This window comes from Tamandua tetradactyla, chromosome 3 (assembly GCF_023851605.1).
Source record: "Tamandua tetradactyla isolate mTamTet1 chromosome 3, mTamTet1.pri, whole genome shotgun sequence".
Lineage (NCBI taxonomy): Eukaryota > Metazoa > Chordata > Mammalia > Pilosa > Myrmecophagidae > Tamandua > Tamandua tetradactyla.
The window spans coordinates 33110991-33131817 of record NC_135329.1 but is presented as its reverse complement, the minus strand read 5'-3'; the positions used below and the strand labels follow the sequence as shown (position 1 = coordinate 33131817).

At 40.6% G+C, this 20827-nt stretch overlaps 1 protein-coding gene across 2 annotated transcripts in view; it reads right to left on the bottom strand.

The window, feature by feature from the left end:
- The window catches only part of BLK (BLK proto-oncogene, Src family tyrosine kinase), a 70859-nt gene that overhangs the window by 15133 nt on the left and 34899 nt on the right, over positions 1-20827 (bottom strand). The window contains exons 2-4 of one of the 2 annotated variants that reach the window (XM_077152971.1): positions 5232-5340; positions 2321-2372; positions 227-320 (exon numbers count right to left, since the gene is read on the bottom strand). In XM_077152971.1, coding sequence (XP_077009086.1) covers positions 227-320; positions 2321-2372; positions 5232-5339 — 254 coding nt within the window. In that variant the 5' untranslated portion in view covers position 5340. The remainder of the gene's footprint in view (positions 1-226; positions 321-2320; positions 2373-5231; positions 5341-20827) is intronic. The other variant, XM_077152972.1, reaches the window with a different exon arrangement.

Below are 20827 nucleotides of genomic sequence, written 5' to 3'. Positions count from 1 at the left end.
ACTACCTCACCAGAAAGACTTCGGAAAGGTACATGGAAGAAAGACGGTTGGATCGAGTTTAGGAAGATGCTAGGCGATCGGGTTAGGAAGCAGGACAGTGAAGATATTCTCGTTTCCATCACAGAAGACTGTGGTGGGTGAGGTGAGGTGGGCGCATGGGTGGGCGTGCTGCTAGGATAGAAAGCTGCAGAGACCTGTGACCAAGGCACCACATTCAGGAACTTACTCCTTCAGGATCTGCAGCTTCTCTCCTTTCAGCATCTGCAGGTCCCGGTCGTTCACTGCTTTGTAGTCATACAGAGCCACCACGAAGTGCCCCTCTAGGATGAAAAGGAAAACATGGCGGCCACTTGGGCCTGCTAGCGTGCCAGCAGGAAGTGGGGTGAGTGTTTGTATAAGCCATATCCTGGCTCCTAAGAGGGTGAGGGACAGGCTAGGGCAGAGCGGAAGGCCGTGGTGAACCTTCTCCCTCACCAGTACTGAACGGGGAGTTCCTGTCAGGATGACTAACCATCGACCTTGCTGTCTGGACCAGCAATGGACTCTCCCTTAGAGACCTCCCTGTCTTCCCTCTAGACTCCACTTAGAAACCCTAAGGATCGGGCAGGGTTATTGTGTAAAGGAATCAACAGCTGGAAGATCTAGGGAGATAGGCAGGACCCATGCAGCCACTGGGAGGTGTCTGTTGACAGCACGTTCAAGTTTGGGGAACAAGTGCTGACTGGTTCCTCCACCGCCTTCTCCCTGCACCCTGCCACTGAAGCAAGTGCTCTTCGTCTGTCCTCCAGCTTCCCCATGGGCCCTATTCTACCCTATCTCAAAGGGGTTGTGGTCTTACAACTTGGCAGCTTTAGCGCACTGGGTTGGTGGAATCCTGGTCCTGCCTTGCCCTCTAACTTGTTATCCTCTGCTGTGCTTGGAACAGAGGTAGAGAGAGAGCCCAGGAATTAGTGATGAGGGCTCTTCTGCACAGCTCTGGAGAGCCAAAGGATTCACCTGGACAAGGTTACCTGGAGACCCCTTAACTTCCCTGGGAGGAGATGACTCAGCTTTGTCAATAATGAATGGTGTGACCTTGAGCTGGTCACCTCACCTCTGTGTGAAAGCAGGGGTCAGAATAGAGGGCAATGGTTCCCTTCAGTTCTAGGATTCAAGTTCTTTCTTTACCCTCAGCTTGTTTCCTGGAGATGCAAACCCACCTGTTGGGAAGAAGAGGCTCACCTCTGAGAGAAGTTAACTGTGATCACCAGCAGGATAGGACACACCATGTGAGGTCACTAAGCTGGCTACAGAGCATTGCTCATGTGTTTCACAAACTCTCAGCTCTTTCAGGCAAGGAGCCATTTCTTACTCATTTTTATATCTTTCCCTTTCCTTGGGTTCGCATACTGAATGTTCAGTGTGAGTGAATTAATGAATGAATTAATGAATGAGTGTGAGTGAATTAATGAATGAAACTCTGGCTGGCCACGACAGACCTTCTTGTTGTGTGCAAATTGGCTATGCGGATCCTGGGGAATTAAGAGATTGGGATTCTGTTCTCCTATATCCCAATTCTGAACATTTATGGTGGACTCTGAGTGGAGCGAGGCTCACCCAAGGTCTGACCTCCTGAGTCAGGAAGGACGAAGTCATTCATTGTGTCGCCATCACCGGCCCATCAGATTAGAAGTGGAGACTGGGGGTGATGAGAGGCCAGTGGGGTGGTTAGCATGGGCAGTAACTTTTCCAAGCAGGCTGGGAAAGGGTTGGGAAACAAGATGGTGCCCTCCACATGAAACGTACTTAGGGCTGGGAGGGAAGGAGGCAGAGCCACTGGTCTTGGTTCTTTGAGGTCAAGCACTAGAATCTTTGATTTGATAAAGCTTTTTATATTTCCTGTAACTCTCTCCTTTTGCTCGCTTTTATAATTTTTTTTTTTGCACGGGCAGGCACTGGGAATCAAACCGGTATCTCCAGCATGGCAGGCGAGAATTTTACCTGTGGAGACACAGTTGCACCACCCTACAATTAAGTTTATAATTTTTTGTAAAGTGTTTTTTTTTAAATACCATCCAGGCTCAGACACACTAAAGGACATCATGCTTGGTTCCAGGAGAGATCCCCAAGGAGCAGGTAAAGCCGGGGACAGAGCTGAGCCACGTGTCTAGCTGCTCCCAGCCTCCCCTGCCCAGTCTTCTCTTCTCCAACCCCAAAGGACTCAAGTCCTGTCTGATCAAGGAAAGCTGCTCCCGGCGATGCCCCAGTTCTGCCCCCATAAAGCAGGGCCTAATGGAGAAGGCTTGTGGGGCTACGGATTCCCAGCCTACCACCCTCTTACCTTGGTCCGGGTGTCCGTCACGAGATGAAGGAGTAAGGTTGTTAAAGACGACCTAGAACAGAAACACAAACTGCGCAGTAGTTCAACGCCCTGCACACTAGGCGTGACTGAGGGAAATGAAGCAGTTGCCTGTGTCAGCTGTGTTAGCGCTGATGATCTGCACGGCCGGAGGAAAGGCAGCCTCTTTTGGAGGTTGCACAGGTAAATTCTGTACTTGCTGTAGCATCTCACCCTTACCCCCCATACCAGGCCATCTGCCATCTCTGCATGGACCACACACGTGATTAAAGGACAGATGTGTGGGGATGCCCCAGCCTGCAAGGGTGCCTGGGGTTGCTTAATAAGACCGCTGTGGAGTGGAGGAAAACATCCAAGCACCTGGGTTAAAATCTTGGACCTACTATTAAAAGACCAAGTTGCAAAAGGTTTTTGGTTGACATGGAAAGCATTAAAAAAAGAATGCTTCCCTGAAACTCAAAAAGTATATTTTTAGGTATAGAATCCTGCAGAGAAACTTTTGCATACATGTACAAGGAGATATGTGCGAGAATGCTTCTAGCAGAAATAATAATAATAATACACAAAAATTTTTAAACATGGAAATAATCCTGATGAACAATTCTAGGAAAATAGGCAAATTGTGGTATATTCATGTAATGTAAGGCTGATTCACTTATTAGCAAGTGCAGAAATTAATGAACTACAGCTACAGGCATCAATGTGGACAAATCTCTCAAATAAAGCGTGGAGCCGAAAACCAAGCTTCGAAAGAATACACGGTGTTTGATTCAACAGATTCAAAGCTCAAAGCATGCAAAATTTAAGTAAATGCTGTTTAGGAAGGTATACATGTGTGATAAAATGAAAAAGTAAAGCTAAGGAGCGATAAATACCTTCCAGAGGGGTGGGGCCAGCAATACAAGCTGGGGAGGGAGCAGGCAGCGTCAAGAACTTAGTCACTTTCTATTTTTAAGATGGGAGGTAGATGATAGGCCATGATATTGTCATTCTTTCCATCTGACATGTGTTATACATATTATTTTGTTTGTAGTCCATATTTCTTGAATGCAATTTTGAAGTAGAATTTTGCAAAAATTTTACGTATAATTATGACTTCATTAAAAATATGAATATCTTTAAATTTATATATATTTAATACAGCATATAAATAACACATAGACATAGGGTCTGGAGGCAGGAGCACTGAAGGGCTAACCAGTTGTCTCTGGGCAGTAGGTTCTTTGCATAAAGAATATATACCATGTGACTTGTTTTAAGTTAAAAAATAATGCAGGTTCTACTACTTATTAGCATATAACTTGACGGAAAGCAACTCTGTCTCTCTAAGTCCCAGTTTGCCCATTCAATTATTTATTTTATTTTTAATTTTTTTAACTTTTTATTGTATAATATAACACATATGCAAAGCAAAGAAAGAAAAAAAGCAATAGTTTTCAACACACTCTTTAACAAGTAGTTACAGGACAGATCCCAGAGTTTGTCACGGGCTAATCCATGATCCTCTCAGATTTTTTCCTTCTAGCTGCTCCAGAATATAGGAGGCTGGGGGGCTTAAATACTTTTTTATTACCACAATCAACTATTTTTTTCTTTTTTGTGAAAAATAGTATATAAACAAAAAAGCAATAAATTTCAAAGCACAGCACCACAATTAGTTGTAGTACAGATTTCAGAGTTTGGTATGGGTTACAATCACACAATTTTAGGTTTTTACTTCTAGCTGCTCTAAGATATTGGATGCTAAAAGAGATATCAATTTAATTATTCAGCATCCATATTAATTTGTTACAACCTGTCTTCTCTGTAGAATTCAACATCACCGCTGTCAATCATTTATTTTAAACAAATGTCTCGTTGTTATGTGCCAAGCCCTGGGCTAAACTGGGAAGTAGACGGATAACATACCGAGTGCGTCTGTGAAATGGGAGTAATCATCCCTCCTCCAGCAGGTCGCTGCTAAGTGACATCCCCTTGGACGTGCCAATGGAGGGACAGTGGGCAGGACAGCAGGGTCCAGGCAGGACGCTGAACTCTCCCTAACCAAAAGGGGGATGGTGGTGGTAGGGGGCACGGAGGACGGGACTGGTCATTTAAAAATGCATTTTTGAGAAAAGGCTACAGCTGTCAAAGGATGCTAACTTCTGTGTAAATAAACTAGAACTGCTTGATATGAAAAATGAATCCCCTAACAATAAAACATATCTTTTATTTTTCCCATTATAAAAAAAAAAAGCTTCACTTTTACGTTCCTTTAAAATGCCCACGGGGTTCCATGAAAACTTGAGCCTGCTGTGGCGGGGAGGCTATGCAGCACACTGCCACAGGTACTTCAGCCCCCGGCGAGAGTGCTCTTTGAAATACCCTCAGTGACACCACGCAGTGGACAGTGATATGTGGGGGTTTCTGGGCGCTCCTTACTGTCCTGGGACCTCCTTTTAACCTTTTTAATTTCTTTTTTCCTTCAAGTCTGCCCTTGAGAAATGAAAACTGGCTAAGAATTATTGGGAGCTACCCAACTGCTAAGAGCATTACACGACCACATTATATGCTCTTTACATCCCTATGAGAGAGCTACTTTTATTAAACCCATTTTACACTTGTGGAAATGGAGGCATAGCGAAGTAAGGAACTAGCTTCAAAGCTTGCAGCGAGTAGATTTAAAGCCAGCCAATCTACCTCCAGAACCCAGGCTGCTAAACGTGCTACTGTACTGCCACCCTGAAGGGTGCTGGGGTGGGGGTGGGGGACCTGTATCTCAGAGCTCTGAATTCTCTCGAGATGGCTCTGGGGCGGGGTGGAGACAGGCAGCAGCCCCCAGGGAACCGCCGGTGGGCAGTACCTTCCCTCCTCCCGCCCTCCCTCTCCAGCTCCCATGGAGCCCATCACTCACCAGGGGCGGCAGTGGTGGGGGATCCTTGCTTTGAGTTTTGACCTTCAAGGGACTCCATCGGCCCTTGGCCTTCTCCTTGACCTGCTTTTTGCTGCTCACCACTCCCATCCTGCCAGAGAGCAAACAGAATGACGTGAGACTAGTAGGTCTTCAAATGCTCTCTTCGGAAGAGCTCTCCCAACCCCTCTTCTAAGTGGCCAATTAGAAAGGTGGGGTGGAAGTGGGGGCAGTGAAGCCCTCATAGTCCAACTGTGGAGTTAAGAGGGAGTTGGGCGATCCAGTTTTGCATCCCCCTTTTGCTCCAGAGTAGGAAGAAGTAGCCCAGAGAGGAGAAGTGACGGGATTTAGGACACACAGGTCATCTGACCTGAGGCAACTGCTGGAAAGAACTGGGGTGCATCCAAGTCCTCTGGGGCAGAAGCCTTGGAAGGGAAGCCACGTGGCACTCTAGAAAGAACAGGGTCCATGTGTCTGGGGGCCTGGGGTTCAGTCTTCACTTTGCCACTAGTTGCATGGCTTGGGAAGTTTTCATTTCCTCTCTGGACTCATATTACCACTTTCTAAAAGGCGGGTGGCTTTGCTAGAGCTTGCCTAAAGTTCTCTCCAGCTCAGATTTTCAGCGAAGATGTTATCAATTCAGGGCAGACTGTTATTACAGGCACCCAAAGCCTACTGAAGCTTCTCTGTAATGTCAGCGATTCTTTTTTTAGAAGTGAGAAACTGTGGTAAAGATTTTTCTAGGTAAAGAATCTTAGGATGACGGATGTGGGAAAGACCCTAGCATCCACTGCCATCACCTCATTGCTATGTCCTCTTCATCCCAGCAGGCACTGTTGAGAAGGGGCTCGCTCCTCACCAGCACATTGCAAACCTTATCTCATACAATCTTTTCAACTCTATAAAATAAGTGTGAGTAGGTGTTCTTACTGTCCCAGTATAAGGAATAGTGCAAGTTCAGATCCAGACCACCATAATAAAGCAAATGTTGCAATAAAGAGAATCACACAGATTTTTGGTTTCCCAGTACATATAAAAGTTATGTTCATACTAAGGCTGTAGTCTATTAAGTGTGCAATAGCATTATGTCTAAAAAACAGTGCACACACCTTAATTTAAAAAGTACTTTTTTCCTTAAAAATGCTGTCATCTGAGCCTTCTGTGAGTTGTAATCTTTTTGCTGTTGGAGGGTCTTGCCTCAGTGCTGATGGTTGCTCACTGATCAGAGTGGTGCTTGCTGAATGGGGTGGCTGGGACAATTTCTTAAAATAGCAAAATGATGAAGTTTGGTGTCTTGATTGACTCTCTCTTTTAATTGAAAAAGTCATATGATATATACTATTTATGCAAAGACCCTACTGCCCAGATTAACCAATTAGCCTTTCAGAGTTCCTGCCTCCAGACCCTATATCTATGTGTTATTTATATGCTGTGCCATATAAATATTATATCTATTTATATATATAATCAATTATATACCATATTATATAATCAATGGCTCAAAATATCATCACATGGTTGTGTGCTCATCACCATGATCATATTTAGAACATTTGTATCACCCTTGATTGAGTTTTCCTTCCACAAAAGTTTTCTTTGTAGCATGGGATGCTGTTTGATAGCATTTTACCCACACTAGAACCTCATTCAAAGTTGGAGTTAACCTTCTCAAGCCCTGCCAATGTTTCACCAACTAAGTTTATGTAATATTCTAAATCTTTTTGGTCATTTCAACTATGTTCACAACATCTTCACCAGGAATAGATTCATCTCAAATAAAAACAAAAAACAAAAAGTAAACAAAACCAAATACTTTCTTCGCTCATCTATAAGAAATAGCTCCTTATATATTCAAGTTTTATGTTGAGATTGCAGCAATCCAGTCACATCTTCAGACTCCACTTATAATTCCAGTTTTCTTTGCAGTTACTTCCTCCACTGAAGTCTTGAAATCCTCAAAGTCATTTATGACGGTTAGAATCAACTTCTTCCAAATTCTTGTAATGTTGATATTGTTACCTCCTTCCATGAATTATGAGTGCTCTTAATGGCATCTAGAATGGTAAATCATTTCCAGAAGGTTTTCAATGAATTTTGCCCAGATCCATCAGAGAAATCACTATCTATGACACCTATAGCCACACGAAATATTTATTTTTAGTAGTAAGACTGAAAATCAAAAGGTCTCCTTGATCCATGGGTGTTGTGTTAGCAGGTATGAAAACAATATGAATCTTGTACCTCATCAGAGTGTTTGAGTGGCCAGGTGCATTGTCAATGAGCAGTGATATTTTGAAAGGAATCTTTTTTTCTGAGCAGTATATCTCAACTTTGAGCTTAAAATATTCAGTCAACCAAGTCCTAAACAGATGTGCTGTCATCCAGGCTTTGTTGTTCCATTTCTAGAGAACAGGCAGTCAATTTAGCATAGTTGCCTTGATCATTGATATCAATGATCTTAGCTAGATCTTCTGGGTAACTTGATGCAGTTTCTCCACCAGTACTCACTGCTTCACCTTGCACTTTGATGTTATGGAGACACCTTCTTTCCTTAAACCTCCTGAACCAACCTCTGCTACCTTCAAACTTTTCTTCTGCAGCTTCCTCACCTCTCTTGGTCTTCATAGAATTGAAGTGTGTTAGAGCCTTGTTCTGGATTAGGTTTTGGCTTAAGGCAATCTTTTGGTTGGTTTGACCTCCTATTCAGAGCATTCAAACTTTCTCCATATCAGCAATAAGGCTATTTCACTTTCTTATCATTTGTGTGTTCTCTGGAGTAGCACTTTTAATTTCCTTCAAGAACTTTTCCTTTGCTTTCACAATTTCCCTAATTGTTTGGTACAAGAGGCCTAGTTTTTTAGCCTATCTCAAATTTTGACATGCCTTCCTCACTAAGCTTAATCATTTCTAGCTTTTGATTTCAAGTGAGAAACATGAAATTCCTCCTTTCACTCGAACACTTAGAAGCCATTGTACTGTTATTAATTGGTCTAATTTCAATATTGTTGTGTTTCAGGGAATAGGGGGGTCCAAGAAGAGAGGAAAAGAGGGGGGGAACTGCTGGTCAGTGGATCAGTCAGAACACACACCACATTTATTAAATAAGTTTGCCACCTAATGTGGGTGCAATCCTTGGTGCCCGTAAACAATTATACTAGTAACTTCATAGGTCACCGATCACCAAGGCAGTTGTAATAATAATGAAAGAGTTTGAACTATTGAGAACTACCAAAACGTGACACAGAGACACAAAGAGAGCACTGTGCTTTTGGAACAACGGTGTTGATAAGATTTGCTTGAAGCAGGGTTGCCACAAACCTTCTGTTTGTAAACATACAGTATCTATACTACCAGTATGAGCTAGGACCAACCGGCATCAAGAGATTGAGAAAGCCTTCTTGACCAAAAGGAGGAAGAGAGAAATGAGAAAAAACAAAGTTTCAGGGGCCGAGAGATTTCAAACACAATTGAAAGGTTATCCTGGAGGCTATTCTCATGCATAATACAGATATCCCTTTTCAGTTTATGGTGTAGTGGAGTGGCTAGAGGGAAGTACCTGAAACTGTTGATCCCTGTTTCAGTAGCCTTGATTCTTGAAGACGATTATATAAAGATGTAGCTTTTACAATATGACCGTGTGATTATGAAAACCTTGTGTCTGATGCTCCTTTTATCTAGGTTATGGACAGATGAATAAAAAATCTGGATAAAAAATAAATAAATAATGGGGTGAAAAGGGGTAAAATAAATTGGGTAGATGGAAATACAGTGGTCAATGAGAGGAAGGGGTAAGAGGTCTGGTATGTATGAGTTTTTCTTCTTTCTTGTTATTTCTTTCTCTGGAGTGATGCAAATGTTCTAAAAAATGATCATGGTAATGAATGCACAACTGTGTGATGATATTATGAGCCACTGATTGTACACCATGTATGGAATGTATATGTGTGAAGATTTGTCAAGAAAAACATTTTTTTTTCAAGATGATAATTCCTGAAATTACGTATTTATAATAAAACTTCATGGAAACAGCAAATATAATTATAAAAAGCCAAAAAAAAAAATTTAGTATCTGCTAAGTGCAATTAAACAAGGTGTGCCTGTCCTGAGGGTTGAGACATTAAGTAGCTTATCCTTGGTCAAACAGTTAGTGGCAAAGCAACGGCTGGTGTCCCGTCAGTCGGACCCCAGAGCCTACCCGCTCTCCTGCCTCACCTCTGGCTCACCCCCAAGACTTATGAATTTATAAAGGGAGAGGAAGGAATTGGACCAGGACCTTGTATGAAAGGGCTTGTTGTCATCAGTGGCCATTTCCTTTGGATGTGCACACCATATTTCATCAATCCTGAGATGCATCTTTCTTCACATTTTCACATTTCATCCTCTCTGATATTGGGATATGTCTTCTAATTGAGGGCAAATCATTGCATCATTGGCAACATTTTTTTGAAAAAAGTTCAATGATACCTACAGAGCTAGACTTCCAATCTGAAGTGTCTTGAGTCAGTGAAAGAGTAATGCATTTCTTCCCGACAGTTAAAGCACACACATCCTATCAGTTCTCCTCCAACTCACCTTGATAAAAGAGAACGTTTATAATAATTTTGAATATAGGACAGAAAATCCATGGAAACGAGAAATCCACAAGTGTGTTTTGAATATGCTTAAATTTAGAACATATAATACTTTGCATTTGTAAAGAACAATGACTTCTGTATTTAAGTTGTTTCTTTGTGTTAGTGCAAATCAGCTTTACCACCCAATAAACTTGAGTGCCAAATTCAAAAGCACCATTTCAGTTTTCAGAGATTTTTGGATTTTAGAATTTTGGGTAAGGAATCATGGGTCTGTATTAGGTAGGAATGCCTACTCAATTTCATCAGTGCCTATTTAGTATATCTATTAATAAAATAATTATTCTTCCTCAATTTGTTGATGTAATAATGAGGTTGGTACATTTTCAAATATTGAAATATCCTTGCATTCCTGGAATGAAAGCTACTTGGTTACAGGATATTACTTATTCTGGCACATGGATTGATCTAACTTTCTAATATTTTAATTAGAATTAGAATCTATATTTCCAAATAAAATGCATCTATGAAGTGCAAGTTTTAAGATGATTATCCCCTCAGAAAATATATTTGGGATTTCTCTGTTTTTTCTATGGTCTTGAATAGTTTAGTAACATTGGGATTATTTGTTCTTTAAAATCTACCTAGAGCTCAGCAATTAATCTCTTTCCAGGACCCTTTTAAAATAAGTAGATCTTTCAATATATTTCTAATCTCTTCCTTGGGAATTGATCTACTCATGTTTTTCCTTGTCCTTGCACCTATTTTTCAAAAAAAACATTTTGGTTGATAAAACAACTTACAAACATATAAACATTCTTAGCATACAAACAGTCCATACATGGTGTACAATTAATGGCTCATAATATCATCACATAGCTGTTATCCATCACTATGGTCATTTTTTCTGAACATTTGCATCACTCCAGAAAAAGAAAGAAAAAAAGAAAAAAAAAACTCATACATACCATTTCCCTTACCCCTCCTTCTCATTGACCACTAGTATTTTCATCTACCAAATTTATTTTAAACTTTGTCCGCCCTATTATTTGTTTATTTTTTATTTGTATTTTTACTCCTCTGTCCATACTCTAGATAAAACGAGCATCAGGCGCAAGATTTTCACAATCATACAGTCACATTGTAAAAGTCATATTATTATACAATTATCTTTAAGAAACAAGGCCACTGAAACACAGCTCAACAGTTTCAGGTACTTCTCTCTAGCCACTCCATTGTACTATAAACTAAAAAGGGATATCTATGTAATGTGTAAGAATAACCTCTAGGATACCCTCTCCACACTGTTTGAAATCTCTCAACCACTGGCAGTTTATTTTTTCTCATTTTTCTCATCCCTATTTTGGTCAAGAAGATTTTCTCAATCCCTTGATGCCAGGTCCCCGTGAATCCCAGGATTTCTGTCCCACATTGCCAGGGAGATTTACACCCCTGGGAGTCATGTCCCATGTAATGGGGAAGGGCAGTGAGTTCACTTGTGGTGTCGGATTAGAAAGAGAGGCCACATCTGAGCAACAAAAGAGGTTCTCTGGGGGTGACTCTTAGGCCTAATTTTAAGTAGGCTTAGCCTATCCTTTGCAGGGATAAGTTTCATAGGGGCAAACTTCAAGAGTAAAAGTCTCGGCCTAGTGATTTGGTTGTCCCCGCTGCTTGCTAGAATACCAGAAATTCTCCGAATGAGGAAGTTAAATATCCCCCCTTTTCTCCCCATCCCCTGAAGGGGACTTTACAAATACTTCTTTATTCACTGACAGATCACTTGGGATTTATCAGAGCATCACATTAACCCGGACAAACCCACAAAATCTCACCTTGTATTTATTTTGAAGATTTACATAATTTATAGATTTTAGATTTCTTCTACGTTGTCGAATTTGTTGCCAGAAAATTTTATGTAGCATTGTCTTGTAATTATTTAAATCTCTCCTCTTGATTATGGGTTTGTTCTCATCCCAAATATAAACTGGGTATACTTTCAATCACAATTACAATTTTAATTGTATAAAATTATCTTAAGGCTCACAGGGTGGAACAGAGTCTGAACCTCCCTTTACAATTATGGAAAAGAAGGCTGTAATCAAAACAGCATGAAACTGGAATAGGAGCAGACAAAAATATTCAGTGGAGCGGAATGGCAGGCATGCACCCAGGTTCCAGCACCTTCGGCAAAGGTTGGGTGGAGCCAGGAAGTGCAGAAATTGGTGCAAAAGCAAAATGCAACCTGTGCTAGTCCCAGGTACTCCTTGTCACTTTGCTGTGTTCAGCAGACACGACTCCCTTCAGCAGTGGGGAGGACAGAAGGTGTGAGTCTGAGTGTGTGTGAGTGTGTGTGTGTACAAAAGAGTAATTTTTTAAAAACTGTATTTGTGTGTGTAAATGTAAAGCAGTGCCCCCCAAAATATATTTCTTAAAATGTTAATATTGTGCATTTCAGGTGATAAGACCTCAGGTGACTTTTACTTACTTGATTATAATTGTATATATTCCTTGAATTTTTTGTTAGTAAGTATGTATTATTGGGCAGTCATAAAAATAAAACAAAAATGTTAGTGACTTGCCCAACAAGAGAGTAGGCATAAGCCAGGGCCAGCCCCCCCAGTTCTGGGGGACGTCCACACTGTGGCCAGCTGAGCCGCAGGCCTTCCCTGGCCCCTCCCAGTCACCTGGTCTCAGTGAAGTGCCAGGAGGGCGCAGCTCCTGAGCATCCCCCAGACCTGGGCTCACGCTCCTGCCCAGATGGCCGACCGGATCATCTTCCTTGTTCCCGTCAGCCCTGTTGCCACCCATTTTAAACTTCCCGGCAAATACTTATGTCCACTTCAACAACATAATGAGACATTTCATTAACTTTACAGAAAGTAAAATCCCTAAAATCAAATCACTTGCTTCTTATACTTTGTCTCTCCACCCGACAGCGGTGCGCACATAATGACTTCCCAGGAGTTTTATGAACCCGTGGGCTCTCTAAGGATCCCTCTATCCCAGTGGTTCTGACTGGAGTCCTGGATTACCCAGGAGGCTGCTGACCATCAGAACTGTGACCAGTGCTCGGGCTGCCAAACCCTTGTGATATTTTAGCAGTTTCAGGTTAAGTAGAGTCAGGAAGTGCAGAAGTCTATGCACGAGCAAAATGCAATGTGGTTTTAGCTGCCACATGACTTTTTTACAGTGGTAAAGGATGGAAGGTGTGTGTGTGTGTGAGAGAGAGACAGTAATGGCCAGTGTGCTAGCAGTGTGTTTGCATGTGAGTGTGAAGTGGGGGAGCTAGCAAGGGGAGGGAAAAGTGTGTGTGTGTTGCAGAGTTTGCTTGTTTAAAGTGGATCAGCTCCCTTAGGCAGACCCCCTTCTGGGCAGCCCAGGCAGTGCTTGCCCCAGGGGAGATGTAGAAAGCTTGAAAAACAGCAGCCCTGGCCAAACAGGGGATGTGGTGGAGGCAGTAACCAAAAATAGAGAAACTAGAAATACTTTATTTACATTTTCCTGGCATTTCACAGGTTGTAAAGTGCTTGGCATATGCGAGCTATCTGATATTTATGATAACATCGCTAAGTTGGTTACGGTTATCTTCACTCTGCAGTTGAAGAACAAGGTGCTGTGTGACTTGTGGCAGAGCTGGCTAGAACTCAAGATTTCCAAGTCCAGAGCTGCAGCTGCTTCCCAGGGAGGGGGCCGAGGCTGTCCTCCGCCCCAGAGCTGCCCAGAGCTCAGCGCCCATGCAGGTGGACACGTGGTGCTGCCTGGGGCTCTAGCTCCCTTAGAAACATAGTTGAAGCTCAGTTTCAGGGTACCCTGTCCTCTCCTATCTCAGAGCTGTCACCTGCCCTGTAGCCCTCCCGTTCAGACAGGAACCTCGGGGAGAGCTCCTGGGGCTGGGATACCTGGGGCTGGGACACTTTGGAATTGTGGGCAGAGACTCAGACACCTTCTCCCTGATCCAACAAGGAGGGACCTGGGTTCAAAATCAACCCGCTCCCTGGCTGTATGAACTGCTTCAACTCAGTTAACTTCCCTGAGTCTCGGTCTCATTACGTATAGAATGGGGGATGTAGGCAATGACAAAGCATTCCTGAACAGGCATATTCAACAGTGAATGACAAAAGTTCAACAACTGACTTTTTTGTTTGTTTTTTTCTCATAGGCAGGCACGGGGAATCAAACCTGGGTCTCCAGCATGGCAGGCGAGAATTCTGCCACTGAGCCACCCTCACGTGGTCTGACAATTGACCTTTATATCATGGAAGGAAGGGGCTGGGATAGGGAGAGTTCCACTTCTGCAGAATCAAATAATATTATAAAATTCTCAGTTACATTTTGCCCACTTGGCAAATCTGAATAATATGTTTTCAGCCTTTCACTGATGTATTTTAATTTAATTATGTATTTTTCCATTGCTTTGGGCTTAATTCCAAGATATCTGACTGTTGCACCAAAGTATCAAAACAATTGTCCAGACACCACTGCCCTGATGAGAATGGTTGTCCTGTCAAGACTGAGCTGACACTGGGTGGACAGAACCACCATGTGATGGTTAGAAATGTCCATCTGCCAGCAGACATGCTCAAGTCCAAATTCAGCATATGGGAAATGGTTGGAGATGCTGATAATATAACGTACAAATATATAGGTTTAATAGAAGTCACGGACCAGCAGCCTCTACATAATTCACACAGTTATCATGTGAATTAAGCAAGATGAGACTAATGAAGGAACAAATAACATAGATGACATGTAATAAATATTAACTAAAAGATGGCCTGTGGTGCTTGGGTGACACCTTCCCTCACCAGAGCTTTATGGTGCCCAAAAGTGATCTTAAGATCCATTGGGATTTCCTACCTTTCCTTTTGGGTCTGAGGGCTTGGAGATGGGCATGAGTGTATATACTTGATGGTGCAGGGTGGGGAGTAAAGGGCAATGTGGGAAGGCAAGCTACTGTGGGGCCCAGGCAAGATTGAGCTTTCTGAGTCCCGCCATCTGCACTGAAACTCCAAGAAACTTAAGCATGCTATTTTAGAGGCAGGAGAAGATTTGGGTGAAAGAAGTCATAAACCCTGGATTTCATGGAATGCGCATGGTTTCATGACAAGAGAATCAGGTTCACTCTGGCTTTCTGGCTTACTTTTTTTAAAAAAGCAGGTGCTACCAATGTGCAGCTCAGGGAAGGGTTTAAATTTCTGAGTCTTGCCATCTGCACTGGCACTCAAAGAAACCCAGGTTAAGTGTCTCCTATTTGTGAGACAGTGAATCAGACACCCTACATTCATTGTCCTGTTTAAAAGAAGCTATGTAGTACGGTAGATGTCAGTGTTGAAGTTGGAATCCTAGTTTTGTTATTTTCTACCATCTGTCCTTGGATAAATTACTTAAATTCTACCCCTTGGGTATTGTAAGGATTAAATTAGTTACTGCATGCTCTGACATGCTTGCTGTTGGTACATCTGAGAAAAGTACTTAAGCCCATGGTTAAGTATTTAATAACATTTCACTATTATTCCACTATGCAATTAGTTATTGATAACTATTTACTATATAACTACGCTGGTAACTGTAAAATAGGCATTCCTACCCCCTTTCTACAGATGAGACGGGCTTTGGAGAGATTAAGCAATTTGTCCAAAGCCACACAGCTAGTAAACAGTGAGCCAGTCTTAAATCCAGTTCTGACTGACTTGATCTATGATCTGGAATCCTTGCTGCATTACTAAATGAGAGCTTTAACTTTCTCTCTTGACCTGCCAGATACGGGTGGGTGGACAGGTGAGGTATTGATGTGTCTAGCTTCCAGGTGGAACAGGGAGCCTATCAGCAAACCTGAGGGTCATCGTGGATGCCAGTGGTCATGATGAGATGCCAACTTCCTATAGATAGGATCATTCATGGGACAATTTGCCTATATCTAGCCATTCCAAGTCCTTTCCCCAAACAAATCCACTAGTGCTGTATTCATTTCTCAAATGAGAAAAGTACAGTGATATGTCTATGACTGTGAACTTAAGAGGCCAAAGAACTTGAATTATAATCTGTTTTTCTTTTCTCAACTTCAGGATTGCTGTCAACTGAACCGAAGTTGTCTCACATTGGCCCCCAAATTAATCTTTCCACACGTGAGCATGACACAATCACAAGTGTTTTGCTCTTTTAATTCTCTATCCTTCTGTTCATTCAGTCACAAACATTCAACAACTATCACCCATGTACTGGGTCAGGCACAGTGGAAGATGTAGACATGAATGAAGGAAGGATTTGTCCTGGTACGATAAAGATGTAAGACTTATACATTCAGTTCAATTCAATCAGGGCAGCCAAAATTACAGGCAGAAGAGAGGCCCGGGGTAAAAGTGACTTGTGAGCTGAGCAGGGAGAAATCACTTCCACTCGGGAACATTACACCTGCATTTGATTCTGCTGACATAGAAAAGCTGGAAATTTGTTAGGCAATTATGCAGATGCACGGCACTATGATGTTACTTAAATTCTTGTGATAACTACTGGCCTGAGAATAAAGTTCCTTTTTTCGTAAAAGACATATAAATTTATATTTTTAAAAAACCCTGATAATAGTGATAATTAAAGTATGCTACTGATATGCCCGAATATTAACAACTGTATTTTGGTTGATGGGATGATGGGCTTTTAGTCTATTTTTCACTTAAATTTTTTTCATTGTTTTTACCTATAAAATTTAAACAAAACAATCAAATTATAAGTTTACTATTCTTAATGGAGTCAATCCCTTAGCACAATGGTTCTCAAAGCTTAGTTTGCATTATGGCCAGCCAGGGACCTCAAGGGGTCCCGAGTCCCACCTCTGGCAGTTCTGATAAATGGGTTCAGTGCCAGGCTCCAGGTTCTACATTTTAAACAAATGCCCCAGGTGGTGCTGAAATAAGAAGTTCACAAATCCCTTTTAATTAGGTCCTTTCATATATTTGGTTTTGTTTCTGGAGTATGATTTAGAAAAAAAAAAGGATTAAAAGACAGTACTGCAATGACTGTCCTTCTTTTCATAAGATTCCTTCTTCTAAAATGCTGGTTGATTTTACTGCCAGTGATTCTCTTGTTTCTAAATGAAATGAATTTGTTCCACCCTTTTGACAGACATTCCTTATTTATTAATTTATGTATGCACAGTTTGTTGACACGGGGGAAATAACTTACCTTCCTATAGTAACAACTAGCATCTCTAGTTTTACAAAGCAGTTTCCCACAAGGTATGTTAAGAGTCTCAAAACAACCTGGTGAAGAGTGATTTGAACAGTGAATAAAAAAGTATTTGTAAAGTCCCCTTCGGAGAATTGTGAGAAAGGGGGAAAATTCAACTTCCCCAAGTTGAATTCTTGATACTCTCACAAACAGTGGGGACAACCAAAGCAATAGGTTGAACCCCCAATCTTGGGGTTTGTTCATATGAAACTTAATCCCACAAAGGATAGGCAAGCCTACTTAAAATTAGGCCTAAGAGTCACCCCTAAGAGAACCTCTTTTGTTGCTCAGATGTGGCCTCTCTCCCCAGCCAATACAACAAACAAACTCACTGCCCTCCCCCTGTCTATGTGGGACATGACTCCCAGGGGTGTGGACCTTCCTGGCAACATGGGACAGAAATCTTAGAATGAGCTGAGATTCAGCATCAAGGGATTGAGAAAACCTTCTCGACCAAAAGGGGGAAAAGTGAAATGAGACGAAGTGTCAATGGCTAAGAGATTCCAAACAGAGTGGAGAGGTTATCCTGGAGGTTATTCTTATGCGTTAAATAGATATCACCTTGTTAGTCAAGATATAATGGAGAGGCTGGAGGGAACTGCCTGAAAATGTAGAGCTGTGTTCCAGTAGCCATGTTTCTTGAAGATGATTGTATGATGATATAGCTTTCACAATGTGACCATGTGGTGGTGAAAACCTTGTGTCTGATGCTTCTTTTATCTACTTTATCAACAGACAAGTAAAATATATGGAATAAAATAAATAATGGGGGAGCAAATGCTAAAATAAATTTAGATTGAAATGCTAGTGATCAATGAAAGGGAGGGGTAAGGGGGATGATATGTATGAATTTTTTTCTGTTGTCTTCTTATTTCTTTTTCTGAATTAATGCAAATGTTCCAAGAAATGATCATGATGATGAATACACAACTATGTGATGATATTGTGAATTACTGATTATATATGTAGAATGGAATGATCATAAGTTAAGAATGTTTGCATTTGTTTGTTGTTATATTTTTTAAAAAATTTCAAAAATTAATAAAAAAGAAAAAAAAAACCCAACCCAGTGAGTGGGACGGAATTGTTGTCATCACCATCCACATCCAGTAGACAAGAGATGGAAGGCAGAAAGGGGAAGAAACTCTGAAGTATAGAATGAAGATTTAAGTCATGTCTCTGATTTCAAAACCTTGTTCTTTTTTACTGAAGCTCACAAGATATTTCATTCTGGATACCCGTCTGTTCATGACTTGGATTCCTTAAAAATGTACCATTCAGTCTTCTTGAGCTACCTTTCCAATGTTTTTAAAGCAGAAACCAAAGACGAAACATATAAAAAGAAAGGAGGTCATGAAAAGAACAGTTGAAGGATGTGGGAGACTATTTGGACTGGAAATGCTGGCTCAATTTTATGCTTTCATTCACATGAAGTTTGAAAAGGTTATAGACAGAAAAAGAAAAGAAACAGATAGATAATACTAGATTCTTTACCTTTATGGACTAATTGTAAGTATTGAGTGGATTTATTGACAAATGTCCAGCTAAAGATGCAGAGATTTAAAATTAACTTGCAAAACTCTTTGCTGTAGAATTCACCGAGTAGATGACATAGAAATACCACTGATTTTTAGTATAGTGCCTTGAAATCCTCCCTATGCAAGGTTGGGCGCAAAGCTATGCACTTTACAGGTATTATATCTAATAAAATATAAATATAATTGTATCTAGCCCAACAACGGACATATTTGTTCCCATTTTTCAGATGAAGAAATTAAGGCTCAGCGAGGTTAAAGCACTTGCTGAAGACCACACAGCAAGTCACAGAACTGATATTCAAAACAAACTCTATCAGCTCTGAAGTCTGGCTAATTTTATTCTCTACCTACATGTGTAAAGTAATGAAAATATAGCACTTGTGAGGACATCTGTGAAGAATACGATAACAGCTAGAAAACTATATACGAATAATAAATACGTTAAAGTGGATTAGATTAGTAGGAGTTTAGAAAAGGATGAGGGTCTGGGAGATGTTCAAGCTATTCTTTTATTTATTATTATTGTAATTCTTATTCCGGGCCAGTTTTATTATTACGAGGCCAAGAAAACTTAACTGAGTGGGCAAAATTACTGACTGGTGCTGAATAATAGATTAATCACTCGTTGAGGAAGGTCTATAAGTGATATACTTCAGGGTTCTATTGTCAGCCTTAATTAAACAATATTTTATCAGCAACTTAGTATGCAACATAAAATCTTGTTCATGAAATTTTCAGAAGGTGTAAAGTGAGAGGAAAAACGAATAAAGCCCGAATTGAAAAGATCTCTCAAGCTGGCCTGAAACCAACAAGTAGGATTAAAATAAGACTAGAAAATCATGCAATTTAGGCTCAATTAAACAACCACTAGCACCGATAGGAGAAAGAGCTGACCTAATAGTAGTTTTTGAAGGAAAACACAGTGGGTGTGGTAAAGTAAATTTGGAAACTCACAAAACTACTTTGAATCCTGGATTTGACACTAACAGTTTGACAAAGATGATATAATGTATCTCTCTCAAGCCTCTGTTTCCTTATCCTTACAATAGAAATAAGATGCCTATCTTGCATAATTACTATAAGGAGTAGAGATAGTATATATAAGTGGCTGGCAGATGGTGAATTATTCATAAATGTAGCAATTTTTGTCTAAGAAAAACTTAGAAGTTCCATTAGGCAATAAGTTTACAAATCTGGATCCTCTACTATTATCACCACCAAGAATAACAACAGCTAATGAGATTATTGCCGCCAAGTAATTTAGCATTGTATATCTTATCTCCTTTTCTTTGTTTTTAAAAAGCTAGTCTTGTTACTTTCTTATCTCTTTCTCACACCCTCAGAAGAGCCTACACATCTTACACAAAATGCACAACCGATCAGTCCTTCCATTAAGGGAAGAAATCTATGCAACTGCAGATGAAATCTACATCGACTATCAACAGTGCAATGCAGTCCTTTATCCATAAATATGAACTGTCGACCACAGGTCAAAAGAATTATAAAAAAATGAACAACATTAAAGAGAAGACCCAAATTGAACAAATAGAACAACTCAGGATGAAGCAGAGATAAAGTGCAAAATATAACTAAAAAAACCACAACCCCACTCCAAATTAGCAGCCTCAGAGACATTCTAGAGGACAGTATATCATTTACAAATAGGTTGATGCCAAAAACGAATAAAAATGTATACAATTTCGCAAGTTAATATTGTGATTTAAAAATAATAAGATGGACATGGCTGAAGCTCAAGTTAGTGATCTGTGCAATCAAGTCAACAAATTACGGAAAATAGTGTAAAAAGACTAATATTTGGGCAAACTGATGTGAGAGGAATTGAGAAAAGGAAAATAGCGCTACAAGTCCACTATACATAAAATTAGAGTTTAAAAAAAAAGAGAGAGAATAAAGACAGTAGATGAAAGGAAATAATAATAATATAGATAATAAATTTCCAAGAATTAAAAAAAAATGAATCTTGAAACTGAAAGAGCCATCTGATACTTAGTAAAATGAACAATACTACGTGAGAGCAAAGAAATGTTTGAACAAGCAGCAATTCAGAAAATCCACTAACTATATACTGTTTATATTTTAAAATAGTTCCACTGCCACCCACGAATATTTAATGCTATAGTAATTCCCCCATCAAATAACTAGAAAACTGGACAGACAACTGTTTTCAGATTTAAGACAGCAGCAGGCTGTGTGGGACTAGACGCTGTGAAAGGAGGGAAATGATTGAAGTAGGCTTGAACCTTAC